Source organism: Rhea pennata, chromosome 1 (assembly GCF_028389875.1).
Source record: "Rhea pennata isolate bPtePen1 chromosome 1, bPtePen1.pri, whole genome shotgun sequence".
NCBI classification, from domain to species: Eukaryota; Metazoa; Chordata; class Aves; order Rheiformes; family Rheidae; genus Rhea; species Rhea pennata.
Window position 1 is genome coordinate 1,329,099 of NC_084663.1, and position 16,413 is coordinate 1,345,511.

Sequence of the window (16,413 nt, forward strand, 5' to 3'; positions counted from 1 at the left end):
GTGCCGCAGGGCGGTGGTGGCACGTGCGCAGCGGTCCCTACCTGGTCTCCACGGTGAAGCGGTTGGCCTTGTTGACGAGGCCACCCTCGAGGCCGGGGCCGTGGGCCCGCACGCGGCTGGGGTCGCAGCCCTCCGCCACCGCCACGCGGAAGGGGCTCTTGGGCACCGGCACGTCCTCGTAGGTCACCTCCACGCGGTGCACGCCTGGGGACAGGCCGTCAGCCCCCGGACGCCTGGGTCCCCCCAACGGCGGCTCGGCCAGGGCAGCCCAGGGCCGCAGGAGGGCCCCGGGCTGGGAGATTTGGGGGTCCCTGACTGGAGAAGTTTGGGGGGGATTTTGAGGGTACCTGACTGGGGAGCTTTGGGGGGTTCCTGGCTGATGGATCTTAGGGGGTTCCTGGCTGGGGGATGTTCCCAGGCCAGGGGAAGACTTGGGGGTCCCTGTTTGGAGAGGGGCTTGAGGGTCCCTAGCTGGAGGGTTTTGGAGGGATCTCTGGGGCGGTTTGGGGGGTCCTGCTGGAGATTCCTGGCTGGGGGAATTGGGGGTCCCAAGGGAGGGATCCCCAGCTGGGGACCTTCCCGAGGGCTTGGGGTCTCTGTCCTGGGGTCTCCACCCGAGTGCCTGGGGTCGCTGGCCAGGCGGGGCTCACCGTCCTCGTAGGGGGTGTAGTCGACGCGGTAGGTGCCATCCCCATGGTCGGTGATGTAGGTGTCCGTCTTGGCGCCCGAGGGGTTCACCACCCGGGCCTTCACGTGGGGGCCCCCGGTCTTGGTGAGCGCCCGGGCGTCCACCGTGAACTCGGTGCTCACCTCCCGCAGCACCCCTGCGGCACAGCGCCGCGGCATCAGCACCTCCGCGGGGCTCCGTGCCCCCGGCACGGCCGAGGCCGAGGCCAGGACGTACCTCCACCCCCAGCCTGTCCCAGCACCCACAAGCCATGCCCTGGCCATCCCTGTCCCTGTCCCACCACCCCACAGCGCCTGAGCAACGGGGTGAGGGCAAAAAGTTGGGGCTGGGGAGGAGGTGACGATCACCATGCAGAGGAGGTGATGGTCACCGTAGGGAGGAGGCGACAGGTCCTCATGGGGAGGAGGTGATGGGTCCTCATGGGGAGGAGGAGACAGGTCCGCAAGGGGAAGAGGTGTCAGGGCCCCACAGGAAGGAGGTGGTGCCCTATGGGGAGGAGGTGATGGTCCCCCTGGGGACTAGACAACAGGTTCCCAATGAGAAGAGATGACAGTCCCCAGTGGGAGGAGGTGACAGTCCCTACATGGAGGAGGTGATGGTCCTCACTGAGAAGACATGATGGGCACCTATGGGGAGGAGGTGAGGGGTCCCCAGGGGAGGAGGTGACAGCCCCCACGCTGAGGATGTGACAGTGCCTGTGGCGAGGGGGGTGACAGTGCCCAGAGGTCCCCCGTGTGAGGGGGTGCAGGGTGCCCATTGGGGGGTGCTCACCTCGGGGCTCCACGCCAGGGCCATAGACCTTGACACCGCTGGTGTCAACAGCGGGGTCGACGGTGACGCGGATGGGGAACTTGGGCACGGGGTGCCCACCGTACTTGATGGTGATGGTGTAGGAGCCGGGGCAGGCGGGCGTGTAGGTGATGGTGTAGGTGCCATCCCGGTTGTTTTGGATGAGCACCTCGGCCTTGACGCCCGAGTCTGAGATGATCTCGATGGTGAGCTCGGCGTCGCCCGCTTTGGAGCAGTCCACCATGAAGGTGGCCACCTCGCCGGCCTTGCCGCGCTCCAGCCCGGGGCCGCTGGCCGTCACCTTGCTGGGGTCGAACACCGGCTTGACGTCCGCCTTGAAGGGGCTGCCGGGGATGTGGTGGTCGGCGAAGAGGATGTTGATGGCGTACTCGCCCGGCTCCGTGGGCAGGTAGGACACCGAGCACGACCCGTCGCCGTTGTCCTGGCACTCGATCTTGGCCTCGCACGGCCCCTCCACCGTCAGCCCCAGCCCGCCGGTGCCGGCGCCCTTGGTGTCGATGGTGAAGGGGGCCGGCGTGCCCACGAAGCCGCCCTGCAGCCCCGGCCCGTAGGCGCACACCTGCGGGAGCGGGGCCGTCAGCACGTCCTCACCACGCGAGGGGTGCGAGGAGCAGGCGTGCGAGCGTGCAACGACCTGAGCGCGGGGCCGGGCAGGCAGGGAGCGTGCGCTCAGCGTGCAAGTGCTTTGTGCGTGCAAGGACCGTGCACGCGTGCAACCGCGCGTGCAGGGAGCGTGGGCACGATCAGCCTGTGCGTGCACGCGGGGAGGTGTGATCAGCACATGCGCTACCGGCGCGTGCACATCCGTGTGCAAGTGTGCACGTGTGTGAGCGGGGAGGGCAGCGTGCCAGCGATGGGAGCACGCGTGGGACACGTGCGGCCTGCGCGGGCAGTTGCACACGCAGCGCACAAGCAGGGAGCGCGCGCTCGAGCGAGCCGGCGCCGCGCTCACCTTGGAGGGGTCGGGGGGCAGCACGGCCTCGACGGCGAAGGGGCTGCCGGGGACGGGGTGCCCGTCGTAGGCGACGTCCACCTTGTAGGGCCCCTCCTCGGGCGGCATGTACTTGACGGTGTGGGTGTCGCTGGTGGAGCCCGTCTCCACCTTGCAAGGGATGGGGCGCCGCGAGGGCGACGTGATCTTCACCTCCACCTTGCCCTGCCCGCCGGCCCCGTGCGTGTCCACCGTGAACTCCTGGTCCTTGCCCACGTCCACCTCTGCGGGACCGTGGTGTCAGGGCGGGCGCCCCAGCACCCCAGCCTGCACGGCCGCCCCCGGCCCAGGAGGACCCAAACCCCCACCCCGGGGTGCAGACTATGCCCAGAAGACCCCATATCCTGCCAGAGCTCATCAGCCCAGGGGGCACCTCGTGCCTGGGGAGACCCACGTCCTGCCAAGGTGCCACCACCCCAGGGTGTACCCCATGCCGCGGGGGTCCATACCCTGCCGGGGTGTCTGCATCCCAGGGTGCAACCCATGCAAGGGGGGACCCAACCCCCACCCCACGGTGCACCCCATGACCAGGGGCTCCCATACCCTGCCAGGGTCCCCCCCACCCCAGGGTGCACCCCATGCATGGTGAGACCCATACTACATTGTCAGGTTTCCCTCACCACAGCATGCACCTCCTGCTTGGGGATCCCATGCCCTGCCTGGGTGCCACCACCCCAGGGTGCACCCCATGTACAGGTGTCCAAACCTTGCCAGGGTGCCCCCCCACACATCCCAGGGTGCCCCCCAGCCCGGGTGCTGCACTCACTGCTGTTGAGGCCCTGCACTTTGACCTTGCTGAGCTGCAGGGCAGGTGCCACGTTGACGGCAAAGGGGCTCTTGGGCACCTGGTCACCTCCGTAGGTGACCACCACGGCCATGTTACCCTGCGGGCACACAGGCACCTCAGGGTGCTGCCCGGGGGGGCAGGAGGGGCCCACACCCACCAGGGGTGCTGGGCGAGGGTACCATCAGGGCATGCAGGGGAGGGGGAGATAGTGGGGTGAGGATTTGGGGGGTGCTCAGGGTCAGGAGGTTAGGAGCCCAGGAAGGTGCCAGGAGGCTACCAAGGGGTGGTTGGGGGCATTGGGTGCCCGGGGCGGGGAGGGGATTAGCTGTCCACATGGGTGCTGCCCGGGGGGGGGGGTGGTCAGGAGCCTGTGGGGGTGCCCAGGGGGATTGGAAGCCCCAAGGGGTGCTCGGGGGTGCCCAGTGGGGGCAGGAGCCTGGGGGTCTGGGAGGATGTTAGGTGGCAGCCCAGGGGTGCCAGGGTGGTTGGGACCTCAGGGGGGTCAGGAGCCCCAAGGGGTGCCCGGGGTGGGGGGCTAGGACCCTGGAGAGCCTGGAGGTGCCGGGGGGGGTCAGGAGCCCCAAGGGGTGCGCGGGGGGGCTGGGACCCTAGGGAGCCTGGAGGCGTCGGGGGGTCGGGAGCCCCAAGGGGTGCCAGGCGGGTCGGGTGCCCCGAGGGGTGTGCGGGGGGGCTGGGACCCTGGGGAGCCTGGAGGTGCCAGGGGGGTCAGGAGCCCCAAGGGGTGCCAGGGGGGTTGGGAGCACTGAGGGGTGTGCGGGGGGGCTGGGACTCTGGGGAGCCTGGAGGTGCTGGGGGGTTGGGAGCCCCAAGGGGTGCATGGGGGGGCTGGGACCCTGGGGAGCCTGGAGGCGCTGGGGGGGGGTCAGGAGCCCCAAGGGGTGCCAGGGGGGGCTGAGACCCTGGGGAGCCTGGAGGTGCCGGGGGGGGGGGTCGGGAGCCCCGAGGGGTGCGTGGGGGGGCTGGGCCCCTGGGGAGCCTGGAGGTGCTGGGGGGGGTCAGGAACCCCAAGGGGTGCACGGGGGGGGGGCTGGGACCCTGGGGAGCGTGGAGGCGCTGGGGGGTCAGGAGCCCCAAGGGGTGCCAAGGGGGTCGGGTGCCCCGAGGGGTGTGCGGGGGGGCTGGGACCCTGGGGAGCCTGGAGGTGCCGGGGGGTCGGGAGCCCCAAGGGGTGCCAGGGGGGTCGGGTGCCCCGAGGGGTGTGCGGGGGGGCTGGGACCCTGGGGAGCCTGGAGGTGCCGGGGGGTCGGGAGCCCCAAGGGGTGCCAAGGGGGTCGGGTGCCCCGAGGGGTGTGCGGGGGGGCTGGGACCTTGGGGAGCCTGGAGGTGCCGGGGGGTTGGGAGCCCCGAGGGCTGCCAGGGGGTCGGGTGCCCCGGGGGGTGTGCGGGGGGGCTGGGACCCTGGGGAGCCTGGAGGTGCCGGGGGGTCGGGAGCCCCGAGGGCTGCCAGGGGGGTCGGGCGCCCCGGGGGGTGTGCGGGGGGGCGGGACCCTGGGGAGCCTGGAGGCGCTGGGGGGTCAGGAGCCCCAAGGGGTGCCAGGGGGGTCGGGTGCCCCGAGGGGTGTGCGGGGGGGCTGGGACCCTGGGGAGCCTGGAGGTGCCGGGGGGGGGGTCAGGAGCCCCAAGGGGTGCCAGGGGGGTCGGGAGCCCCGAGGGGTGCACGGGGGGGCGGGACCCTGGGGAGCCTGGAGGTGCCGGGGGGTCGGGAGCCCCGAGGGCTGCCAGGGGGTCGGGCGCCCCGGGGGGTGCACGGGGGGGCTGGGACCCTGGGGAGCCTGGAGGTGCCGGGGGGTCGGGAGCCCCGAGGGCTGCCAGGGGGTCGGGCGCCCCGGGGGGTGCACGGGGGGGCTGGGACCCTGGGGAGCCTGGAGGTGCCTGGGGGTCGGGAGCCCCGAGGGCTGCCAGGGGGTCGGGCGCCCCGGGGGGTGCGCGGGGGGGCTGGGACCCTGGGGAGCCTGGAGGTGCCGGGGGGTCGGGAGCCCCGAGGGCTGCCAGGGGGGTCGGGCGCCCCGGGGGGTGCGTGGGGGGGCGGGACCCTGGGGAGCCTGGAGGTGCCGGGGGGTTGGGAGCCCCGAGGGCTGCCAGGGGGTCGGGCGCCCCGGGGGGTGCGCGGGGGCCGGGGGGCCGCGGGGCGGGCGCCCGGGGGCCGGACCTGCTGCAGCGCGGTGTACTTGACGGTGTAGGAGTAGTCGTGGTTGTCGATGACCTCGAAGTCGCGCACGGCCGGACCCTTCCCCGGCCCCGCGAACTGCACGTCCAGCTTGGCCTTGCCGGCGCCCTTCGTGTGCACCGTGAAGTGGGTGGGCTTGCCCACCTCGACGCCTGCGCGGCACCGTCAGCACCCGCCGGGACCGCCGCCGGCGCCCGCCCCCCGCCCGCGCCCCCCGGGCCCCTCACCGGTGCGGCTCAGCCCCGGCCCCTCCGCCTTGACCTTGCTGCTGTCGTGCGACGGGTCCACGCGGATGCAGAAGGGGCTGCTGGGGATCTCCTGCGGAGAGAGCCGGCGGGTGAGCGCCGGGCACCGCCGGGCACCGCGGGCGCGCGCCGGCCGGGGCGAGGGACCGCCGCGCCGCGGCCCGGGACGGCACGGCCGGGGGGACGCAGCCGGGGGCCGGGGGGAGCACGGCCGGGGGACACAGACCCACAGGGGGACAGGGAGGAAGGAGGCGCACCCATGGGTGCGGAGCGTGGTGCCAAGGGGGGCACAGTGCCAGGCACGGAAGAGGACACCCAGGGTGCACAGCAGGGTGCTGGGGTGCAGGGTGCACATTGCCAGGCATGGAGGAGGACACCCAGGGCGCAGGACAGGGTGCTGGGGTGCACGGCAGGGTGCTGGGGCGCAGGGTGCACATTGCCAGGCATGGAGGGGGACACCCAGGGCGCAGGGCAGGGTGCTGGGGTGCAGGGTGCATGGTGCCAGGCGTGCAGGAGGACACCCAGGGCGCACGGCAAGGTGCTGGGGTGCACGGCAGGGTGCTGGGGCGCAGGGTGCACGGTGCCAGGCGTGCAGGAGGACACCCAGGGTGCACGGCAAGGTGCTGGGGTGCACGGCAGGGTGCTGGGGCGCAGGGTGCACGGTGCCAGGCATGGAGGGGGACAGCCGGGGCGCAGGGCCGGGCGCGCGGTACCTGGTTGGCGAAGAGCACCATGATGGTGTAGAGCCCGGCGCCGGGCGGCGTGTACTTCACCGTGAAGGTGTCGTTGTCGTTCTTGATGATGTCGAAGTCGATGTCGGCCTCGAGCGGCCCCACCACGCCGGGGGCGCACTTGATCCCGATGCTGACGTCCCCTGCGAGGCCCCCCGCCGTCAGCGCCGGGCCCCCCGCGCCCGGGGCCCCCAGCCCGGCCCGCGCCCGGCGCCGCGGCACCCACCTTGCCCGGCCTCGCTGCAGTCCACGGTGAAGTACGTGGGCTCGTTGGCTTTGAGCCCCGTCTTCTCCACGCCCGGCCCGTACACCTTCACCTTGCCCGGGTGGCTGCCCTCGCCCACGTTCACCTGCGGGCGCGGGCACGTCGAGCCGCCGGCGCCCCGTCCCCGCGTCCCCCACCCTGCCCACCCAGCACCCCGTCCCCGTGCCCAGCACCCCGCTGTCCAGCGCCCGGCGTGCTTGGTGCCCCGTCCCCGTGCCCAAAGTCCCCACCCCAGCACCCTGCACGCCTGGCAGCCCATCACCACGTCCAGCGTCCCTAACCCCAGCACCCACTCCCGACGCCCTGCACGCCTGCCACCCCATCCCCGCGCCCAGCACCGCTATCCCCAAGCCTCCGCCGTGTCCCCAGCGCCCTTCACGCCTGGCACCAGGCCCACGTGCCCAGCACCCTGGCCCCCCCACACACTGTCCCCATGCCCAGCGGTCCCTGCACGCCTGGCACCCAGTCCCCAGCACCTTGCATGCCCCGTGCCCGCGCCACCCCCCGGTGCCCCGTGCCCATGCCCATGCCCCGGCACACGCACGCGGAAGGGGCTGCGGGGGGTGTTGACGCCCCCCCAGGTGACGATGACGGTGTGCTTGATGGGCTTGGTGGGCACGTAGACGCAGTGGTAGGTGCCGTCACCGTTGTCCTTCACCTTGATGTCGATGGGGAAGCCCTCGGCGTCCTGGGGGGCAGCAGCGGTGAGGCAGGGCCGGGCACCCGCCACCCCCTGGCACCCCCCGCCCCCGCCGCCCCCCCGCCCTACCTGGGCGTAGAGCTTGAGGTCGCCCTTGCCGGCGCCGCGGGTGTCGATGGTGAACTCGGCCGGCTTGTCCACGATGCAGCCCGTGGGCTCCAGCCCCGGGCCGAAGGCCTTCACCTGCGGGCGAGGGCGTCAGGCGGGCGCCCCGGGCACGCAGCGGCCCCGGGCGGGCGGCTGCCGGGGGGCTGCAGGGGCGTAGGGCAGCCCAGGCCGGGGCCTTGCGGGGGAGCAGGACCCGGGGTGCAGGGGGAGATGGAGGGGAGCAGGACCTGGGATGCAGGGGGAGATGGATGCATGGGGAACAGGACTCAGGGTGCAGGGGGAGATGCATGGGGAGCAGGACCCGGGGTGCAGGGGTGCCTGCGTGGAGAGCAGGACCTGAGATGCAGGGAGAAATGGATGGGGAGCAGGACCCAGGGGTGCAGGAGATGATGGATGGGGAGCAGGACTCAGGGTGCAGGGTGCCTGCATCAGGAGCAGGACCTGGGGGTGCAGGGGATGATGGAGGGGGAGCAGGACCCAGGGTGCAGGGTGCCTCTGTGGGGAGCAGGACCCCGGGGTGCAGGGGGTGATGGATGCATGGGGAGCAGGACCCGGGGGAGCAGGGGGTGATGGATGCATGGGGAGCAGGACCCCGGGGTGCAGGGGGTGATGGATGCATGGGGAGCAGGACCCGGGGGAGCAGGGGGTGATGGATGCATGGGGAGCAGGACCCCGGGGTGCAGGGGGTGATGGATGCATGGGGAGCAGGACCCAGGGGAGCAGGGGGAGATGGATGCATGGGGAGCAGGACCCCGGGGTGCAGGGGGTGATGGATGCATGGGGAGCAGGACCCAGGGGTGCAGGGGGAGATGGATGCATGGGGAGCAGGACCCAGGGGTGCAGGGGGAGATGGATGCATGGGGAGCAGGACCCAGGGGAGCAGGGGGAGATGGATGCATGGGGAGCAGGACCCAGGGGAGCAGGGGGAGATGGATGCATGGGGAGCAGGACCCGAGGGTGCCTGCGTGGGGACCCAGAGGGCACACGGCGGCGGAGGGGCCGGCGCGGCCGGGCGCTACCTTCTCGGGGAAGCAGTCGTGCGCGGCGGGCTGGATGTGCGCGATGAAGGGGCTGTCCTTGATGTCCTCGTCGTCGCACACCACGTGCACGGCGTACTCGCCCGGCTCCGTGGGCCAGTAGCGCACGTCGCACGAGCCGTCGCCCTTGTCGTCGCACTCGATCTTGGCCTGCGACGGGCCCTCGATGGAGAAGCCTGCGGGAGCGGTGGGGGGGCCACGGCATGAGCCCGTGTCCCCAGCAAGGTGGCTCTGGGCCAGGCACGTGTCCCCATCGTGGTGGCCCACAACGTGGACCAAACCCCAAGCGTGGCAGCCCCCCATCTGGGCATGTGGGTCTAGCCTGGTGGCCCCCTATATGAGCCTACATCCCCACAGTGGTGGCCCCTGGTTGGAGATCATGTCTCCAGAGTGGTGGTGCCCAAGCTGAGCCCATGTCCCCACTATGGTGCACAATGGTCCATGCTGACATCCCCACCACGGTGTCACCCTGTCTGTGACCATGTTCCCACCCCCACATCCCCTGGTCCATTATCATGTCCCCACCATGGTGTCTCCCAATCTGGGCCCATGTCCGCACCACAGTGCACCCCAATCTGGGCCCACATCCCCACTATGGTGTCCCCTCATCCATGCCCATGACCTCACCACCATGTCCCCTCGTCTGGGCACACATCTCCACCACGGTGCTCCCAGTCTGTGCCCGTGTCCCTGCTATGGCATGCCTTGGTCCAGGACCACGTCCCCACCATGGCGCCCTCCAGTCCAAGCCCTTGCCCCGCCATGGGGCCCCCAGTCCATTCCCGTGTCCCCCCGGCTGTGCCCCCCATTTGTGCCCCGCCGGCCCCGCTGCCAGCGACGCGGCAGGACAGCGGTGGGCACCCCTGCCCGCGCTCACCCAGGGTGCCCACTTCGGTGCCGATGGCCTCCACCACGAAGTCGGCCGACTTGCCCACCATGCCCGTCTCCAGCCCCGGGCCCCAGGCGCGCACCTTCTGCGACCCGGCCGCCGGCGCCACCTGCACCTCGAAGGGGCTGCGCGGGGGGTCAGCGCGGGGCTCGCACGCCCCCGCGCACGCCCCCCGCGCACGCCCCCCGCGAGTGTCCCTGCACGCCCCCCGCGCACGCCCCCCGCGCACACCCCCCGCAAGTGTCCCTGCACGCCCCCCGCACATGCCCCCCGTGCACGCCCCCCACGAGTGTCCCTGCACGCCCCCGCGCACGCCCCCCGCGCACGCCCCCCGCGAGTGTCCCTGCACGCCCCCCGCGCACGCCCCCCGCGCACACCCCCCGCGAGTGTCCCTGCACGCCCCCCGCGCACGCCCCCCGCGAGTGTCCCTGCACGCCCCCGTGCACGCCCCCCGCGAGTGTCCCTGCACGCCCCCCACGCACGCCCCCCATGCACGTCCCCCACGAGTGTCCCTGCATGCCCCCCGCGCACGCCCCCCGTGACTGTCCCTGCACGCCCCCCGCACATGCCCCCCGCGCACGCCCCCTGCGAGTGTCCCTGCACGCCCCTCGCGTGCCTTCGCGCAGCCCTTGCACACCCCTGCATGCCCATGCGTATCCCTTGCACACACCCCCACGCCTTTGCATGCCCCTTGCACGCCCCTTGCACACCCTCTGCATGCACCCCCCACCCGCATGCCCTTGCACGGCCCCCACGCACCCTAGTGTGCCCCCGCACGCCCCTCGCACGCCTCTCCCACAGCCGTCCACCCCCTCTGCAAGCCCGTGCACGCCCCTCGCACGCCCCTCGCACGCCCCTCGCTGCTCACCTGCGGGGGATGGCGTAGCCGCCCCACGTGATGGACACCACGTACTTGCCGGGCACCACGGGGTAGTACTCGCACTCGTACACGCCGTCGCCCACCTCCCGCACCTTCACCGGCTCCTCGGTGCCCTCTGCGCGGGGACGGCGTCAGCGCCACGCGCACACGTGTGTGCCCCCCCCCCACACACACACACCCCCCCTCGGGCACCGCCACGCTGCATGATGCAGCGTGTGCATCGGCACACGCGTGTGCGCCCAGCCACGCGCGCAAACCCGCGCGCAGCCTGCCGCGCACCCGACACGCGTGTGCTGCTCCCCAGGAGGGGGCAGCAGCGGCACGCGCACACACGCCCGTGCACACGCGCCCGTGCACACGCGCCCAGCACTTACTGGGTCCCTTGACGAGCACCTTGAGGTCCCCGCTGCCGGCGCCCTTGGTGTGCACCTTGAAGTCGGCCACCTCCTTGACCCGCACGCCCTTGGGCTGCAGCCCGCGGCCCGTGGCGCGGCACGCCGAGGGGTTGCACGCTGCGGGGCACGCGGGGTGCTCAGCGCCTGCGCCCCAGCGCCGCCCCGGCACCCCGGCCCTGCTGCGGGTGCTGCACCCCGTCCCGGGAATGAGGTGCCACGGCCGCAGGGAGCCGAGGGCACCCCGGGGGCAGGAGTGCCATGGGGACACCATAGGGCAAGGGGTGCCACAGGGCCACAAGGGAACCATGGGGACACCCTGGGGCCAGAGGGAGCCATGGGGCCGCAATGGGGCCAGAGGGAACATGAGGACACAGTGGGGCCAGAGGGAGCCATGGGGCCACCCTGGCAACAGAAGGTGCCAGGAGGACACAAGGGAACCACGGGGACACCCGGGGGACAGAAGGAGCCAGGGGACACCACAGGAACAAGGGGCCACGGCCTCACCTTCAGCCACGTTGACATTGAAGGGGCTCTTGGGGATCTGGGCGCCGGCGTAGGTGACGTAGACCATGTGTGGCCCCTCAAGGACGGGCCGGTAGGTGCAGCGGTAGATGTTGTCCCCCTTGTCTTCTAGCATCACCTCCACCGTGTCCCGCCGGCCCTGCGGGTCCACGATCACCACCCCGACATCGCCAGGGCCGGCCCCTGCCACAGCAAGGACATGACCTCAGTGCCACAGCAAGGACACGGCCTCAGTGCCACCAGGCCCTGCCACATATCTGCCATGGCAACACCATGGCCTCAGTCCCACCTGAAGCCTCAGGGCAATGCTGCAGGCTTGGTGCCACGCAGGCATGCCACTTCCCCCCCACAGCTCAGTGCCACCATGGGCTCAGTGCCACCCACATGTGCCACACCTCCACCATGGCAATGCCATGGGCGCCATGCCACATGGACATGGCACATCTCCACCACGACAATGTCACAGGCTTGGTGCCACCTGGATGTGCATGTCCCCACCATGGCAGTGCCATAGGCTCGGTCCCACCTGGATGTGCCACGTCCCCACCATGGCAATGCCATGGGCTTGGTGCCACCTGGACACACCACGGCCCTGCCATGGCCCCACCACAGCCGTGGGCACCGTGGAGCCGTGGAGCCCATCCCTGTCCACTGCAGGACACCCCGGTCTCCGTCCCGGAGCATGGCGGAGCCGGGGCCCACCTGCTGTGTAGATGTCGAAGTAGGTGGGCTTGTTGGCCACGTTGCCGTGGGGCTCGAGGCCAGGGCCGCGGGCCGTCACCTTGCTGGCGTCGCCCAGGGCCATGCCCACGGTGACACCGAAGGGGCTCTTGTCGATGTTCTGCCCCGCAAAGAGCACCGTCACCTGTGGGCACAAGGGTGTCAGGGCCACCACCGGCCCCCAGGAACACGCAGCCCCGGGCCAGCGACCCCCCGGGGACACCCCAAGGGATCCCCTATGGCCGCACCCAACAGGGACTCCTCAGGGACCCCCCCAGGGCCCCCCAATGCAATACCCAACAGGAACCCCAATGGGACCCCCCTGAGATGCCTCAGGAGCCCCCCTGAGCCCCCCCAGTACAATACCCAACAGGGACCCCAACGGGACCCCCAAAGGAGCCCCCAGCATGGCTCTGGGTCCCCCCAGGGTCAGTGCCACCTGGACATGCCACATCCCCACGTTGGGCACCCCCCAAGTGCCCAGTGGGACCCCCTAGGACTCCCCTGTGCAATATCCAACAGGGACCCCAATGGGACTCCCAAGTGACCCAGGGACCCCTTAGGGCAGCCCCCCTCATGAGGCCCCCAGGACCCCTCTGCACTGCTACCAGGGTGCTACCAGGAGCCTCCCAGAGCAATCCCCCAAGGACCCTCGGGAGGGGGGGGACCCCTGCGGAGGGACCCCGACCCCCCACCCGGAGCCGGGCACCCACCTTGTGCAGCCCGGCCACCTTGGGCACGTAGGTGACAGAGTACGTCCGCTTCTTGTCGTTGTTGGGGACCACCTTGGCCTGTGTGGGAAGCCAGGAAGTGGGGGCGATGCGGGGGCCGGGCAGAGCACACCTCGCCCCGGGCATCAGCACCCAAGCGGGGAGCCAGGGATCCAGGCCCCCCCATCCCAAACCGCTGCCCTCCTGCCACCACCCAGGGACCCAGGCGTCCGGGCTGCCCCATCCTACCTCCTCGGTGTGGCCCTCGGGGTCCTCGATGTAGACCAGCACCTCGCCCATGCCAGCCTCCAGGGTCTCCACCGTGAACTGCGCCGGCTTCAGCACCATGTTCCCGTGGGGCTCGATCCCTGCGGGCGCCCGGGGCTCAGCACACCGGCTCGGGGCGCTCGGGGTGCGCGGGGCACCTGGGGCTCAGCACGCCAGCTCGGGGCGCTCGGGGTGCGCGGGGCACCTGGGGCTCAGCACACCGGCTCGGGGCACTCGGGGTGCACGGGGCACCTGGGGCTCAGCACGCCGGCTCGGGGCGCTCGGGGTGCGCGGGGCACCTGGGGCTCAGCATGCCGGCTCGGGGTGCACGGGGCACCTGGGGCTCAGCACGCCGGCTCGGGGCGCTGAGGGTGCGTGGGGCACCTGGGGCTCAGCACGCTGGCTCGGGGCGCTCGGGGTGCCCATGATCAGGGTGCATGGGGCTCAGCACGCCAGCTCAGGGTGCCCATGGTCAGGGTGAACGGGGCACCCGGGGCTCAGCACGCTGGCTCAGGGTGCTCGGGGCACCCATGGTCAGGGTGCATGGGGTGCACAGGGTTCAGTACGCCAGCTCAGGGTGCTCAGGGTGCATGAGACACCCAGGGCTCAGCACGCCAGCTCAGGGCGCTCAAGGTGCTCAGGTTGCATCGGGTGCACGAGGCACCTGGGGCTCGGGGTACACAGGGTACACCGGCTCAGGGTGCTCAGGGCTCGGGGTACATGGGGTGCCCAGGGCTCAGCACGCCCGCTCAGGGTGCTCAGGATGCCCAGGGCTCGGGGTGCATGGGGTGCCCGGGGCTCAGCACGCCCGCGGCACCCAGACAGCACCACCCAGCACCCCGCACTTGGCACCCACCGCTCTCTGTGCCAGGGGAGCTGACACCGGGCACCCAGCGCCGAGGGCCCGGTGACAGGGACCCAGCAGCTGGCACCCAGCATCAAAGACCCCTGTGACAGGGACCTGGTGCCTGGCACCTGGCACCCAGGATCAAGGGCCCTGTTAGAGGCATCGAGCACCCTCACCCCGGTGCCAAGGGCCCTGTGACAGGGACCCCGCGCCCGGCACCTGGCACCCAGCGTTAAGGACCCGCGTGACAGGGACTTGGTGCCTGGCACCCAGCACCACGGACCTCCCGGTACCGGGGACCCTGGACCCGGTGCCCGACACGTGCTCTATGCTCCAGCACTCGGGGCCGGCACCCGGGGCACCCAGTTTCCACCCCGGGACGCCCCCAGCCGGGTCCCCCCCCGGCGCCCCGGGGCTGGATGGGGACCCTGAGGGCAGAGGGGGGCCCCCCCGGCGCCCACCTGGCCCGTAGGCGCGCGCCTTCCGGGGGTTGAGCTGCTTGGAGCGCAGCGGGGCGCCCGGCTTCAGCTTCGCCTTGGGGAACTGCGACAGGTAGGTCATCACCGAGTGCTCGTCCACGTTGGGGTCCACGATCTCCTCGGGGGCGATGACCTGGGCGCGGGGCGCAGCCGTCAGCGGGCACCGGCCCCCCCCCCGCCGCCCCGCGTTCTGCCCGCCTGGGCTCAGGGGCGCCCCGGGGACCCCCTCTGCCCCCCGGGGACACCTCCGTGCCCACGGACCCTCCCCACATCCAGGGACACCCCCAGGGACCCCCTCTGACCCCGGGGACCCCTCCGTGCCCACGGACCCTCTCCACATCCAGGCACATCCCCAGGGACCCCCTCTGCCCCCCGGGGACCCCTCCATGCCCACAGACCCTCCCCACATCCAGGGACACCCCCAGGGACCCCCTCTGCCCCCCGGGGACCCCTCCGTGCCCACAGACCCTCCCCACATCCAGGGACACCCCCAGGGACCCCCTCTGCGCCCCGGGGACCCCTCCATGCCCACGGACCCCCCAGGATCCTCTTTTACCCCCTAGATGCCCCCATGCCCAGGGACACCCCAGGGACCCCCCAGTGGGCAGGGACACCCCAGGGACACACTCCACCCCCCAAGGACATCCCAGGGACCCTCGCTGCACCCTCAGGGGCCCCTCTGCGCCCTGGGGCCCCCCTGCCGCCCTCTCCCCAGCGCTCCCAGTGCTCCCAGTACCTGGGGCACACCGAGCCAGTCGTCGGCCTGCTGCATGGCCTCACGGGCGTTCTGCACGGGCTGGCTGGGGTCCCAGCTCTCCCAGTCCGGGCACAGGCCTGCGGGGGCCAGGGCCGCCGTCACGGGGGCACCCCCGGCGCCCCGGGGGTTGGGCGCCTGCCCCCCAGCCTCCCCTCCCTGCCCGCCTGTATCCACCATCACCCTTCCCATCCCCACGCACTTGGCGCCCCCCAAGCACCGTGCCCACAGACCAGGGGTGCAGAGCCCCCCACCCAGGCTCCCACAGCCCCATGCCTGGGGGTGCAAAGTCCCCCTGGGCCCCCCGTGCATGGTGCCTGGGGACACAGAGCCCCTCTGTTCCCCCTCTTGCCTGCAATGCATCATGCCCATGGGTGCAGCGTCCCCCTCCTGCTCCCCATGCATCATGCCCATGGGTGCAGAGCCCCCCGCCCCCACACATCATGCCCATGGGTGCAGCGTCCCCCTCGTGCTCCCCATGCATCATGCCCATGGGTGCAAAGCCTCCCCTACACATTATGCCCATGGGTGCAGGGTCCCTCTCATGTCCCCCATGCATTGTGCCCATGGGTGCAGGTCCCCCTCGTGCCCCCCATGCATCATGCCCATGGGTGCAAAGCCTCCCCTACACATCATGCCCATGGGTGCAGGGTCTCTCTCATGTCCCCCATGCATCATGCCCATGGGTGCAGGTCCCCCTTGTGCCTCCATGCATCGTGCCCATGGGTGCACAGTATCTCCCTGCCCCCCATGCATCATGCCCATGGGTGCAGGGTCCCCCCTTCCCCCCATGCATCGTGCTCATGGGTGCAGCGTCCCCCTCATGCCCCCCATGTACCACACCACAGGTGCAGAGCCCCCTCCACACCCCAACCCATACACCGTGCATGGGGGTGCAGGGTCGCCCATAGCCCCATGCCCCCCACGCACCACGCACGGGGGGCACAAGGCCTCCCCGTGGGTCCCTCCCCGGGCCCTGCCCTGCAGGGCCACCCCAGGCGGGGTGCAGCCCCCCGGGCGCCCGCTCACCGGGGGCGCAGTTGTCCACCAGGGCGCCCAGGGCTTTGCCGTCCTGCCAGTCGCGGTTGAAGTTGGTGATGGGCAGCTGGGGCACCTTGTTCTGGATCCAGCCGAGCAGGCGCTGCTTGGGCGTCTGCCGCCGCGCGTCCTCCTCGTCCTCGTCCTCCCACATGGGCATGGAGATGGAGTAGTGCAGGATCAGCGTCCAGATGAGCCCCAGGATCAGCTTCAGGTTCCCGTCCACGATGGCCTTGCTGTCTGCCGGGGCGCCGGGGCGCCGCGTTAGGGATGCCGCGGGGGACCCTACGGGGGGCCCTGGGGCACCCCGTGGCACAGCCCCCCTGCGCAGACCCCTTGGGGCACCCCATGGCACAACACCC

The 16,413-nt window shown here is 71.8% G+C and overlaps 1 protein-coding gene across 4 annotated transcripts in view; it reads right to left on the bottom strand.

Annotated features, from left to right (window-relative positions):
* FLNC (filamin C) overlaps positions 1–16,413 on the bottom strand; it is a 37,075-nt gene that overhangs the window by 17,609 nt on the left and 3,053 nt on the right. For all 4 annotated transcript variants that reach the window (XM_062579537.1, XM_062579528.1, XM_062579519.1 and 1 more), the window contains exons 2-23: positions 16,043–16,291; positions 14,996–15,093; positions 14,242–14,392; positions 12,916–13,034; positions 12,670–12,747; positions 11,939–12,101; positions 11,219–11,419; positions 10,694–10,831; positions 10,308–10,434; positions 9,428–9,564; positions 8,533–8,726; positions 7,475–7,588; positions 7,250–7,393; positions 6,667–6,790; positions 6,423–6,583; positions 5,692–5,782; positions 5,447–5,616; positions 3,256–3,373; positions 2,451–2,713; positions 1,460–2,057; positions 651–824; positions 42–204 (exon numbers count right to left, since the gene is read on the bottom strand). In XM_062579537.1, the coding sequence (XP_062435521.1) occupies positions 42–204; positions 651–824; positions 1,460–2,057; positions 2,451–2,713; positions 3,256–3,373; positions 5,447–5,616; positions 5,692–5,782; positions 6,423–6,583; positions 6,667–6,790; positions 7,250–7,393; positions 7,475–7,588; positions 8,533–8,726; positions 9,428–9,564; positions 10,308–10,434; positions 10,694–10,831; positions 11,219–11,419; positions 11,939–12,101; positions 12,670–12,747; positions 12,916–13,034; positions 14,242–14,392; positions 14,996–15,093; positions 16,043–16,291 (3,775 nt within the window). The remainder of the gene's footprint in view (positions 1–41; positions 205–650; positions 825–1,459; positions 2,058–2,450; positions 2,714–3,255; positions 3,374–5,446; positions 5,617–5,691; positions 5,783–6,422; positions 6,584–6,666; positions 6,791–7,249; positions 7,394–7,474; positions 7,589–8,532; positions 8,727–9,427; positions 9,565–10,307; positions 10,435–10,693; positions 10,832–11,218; positions 11,420–11,938; positions 12,102–12,669; positions 12,748–12,915; positions 13,035–14,241; positions 14,393–14,995; positions 15,094–16,042; positions 16,292–16,413) is intronic.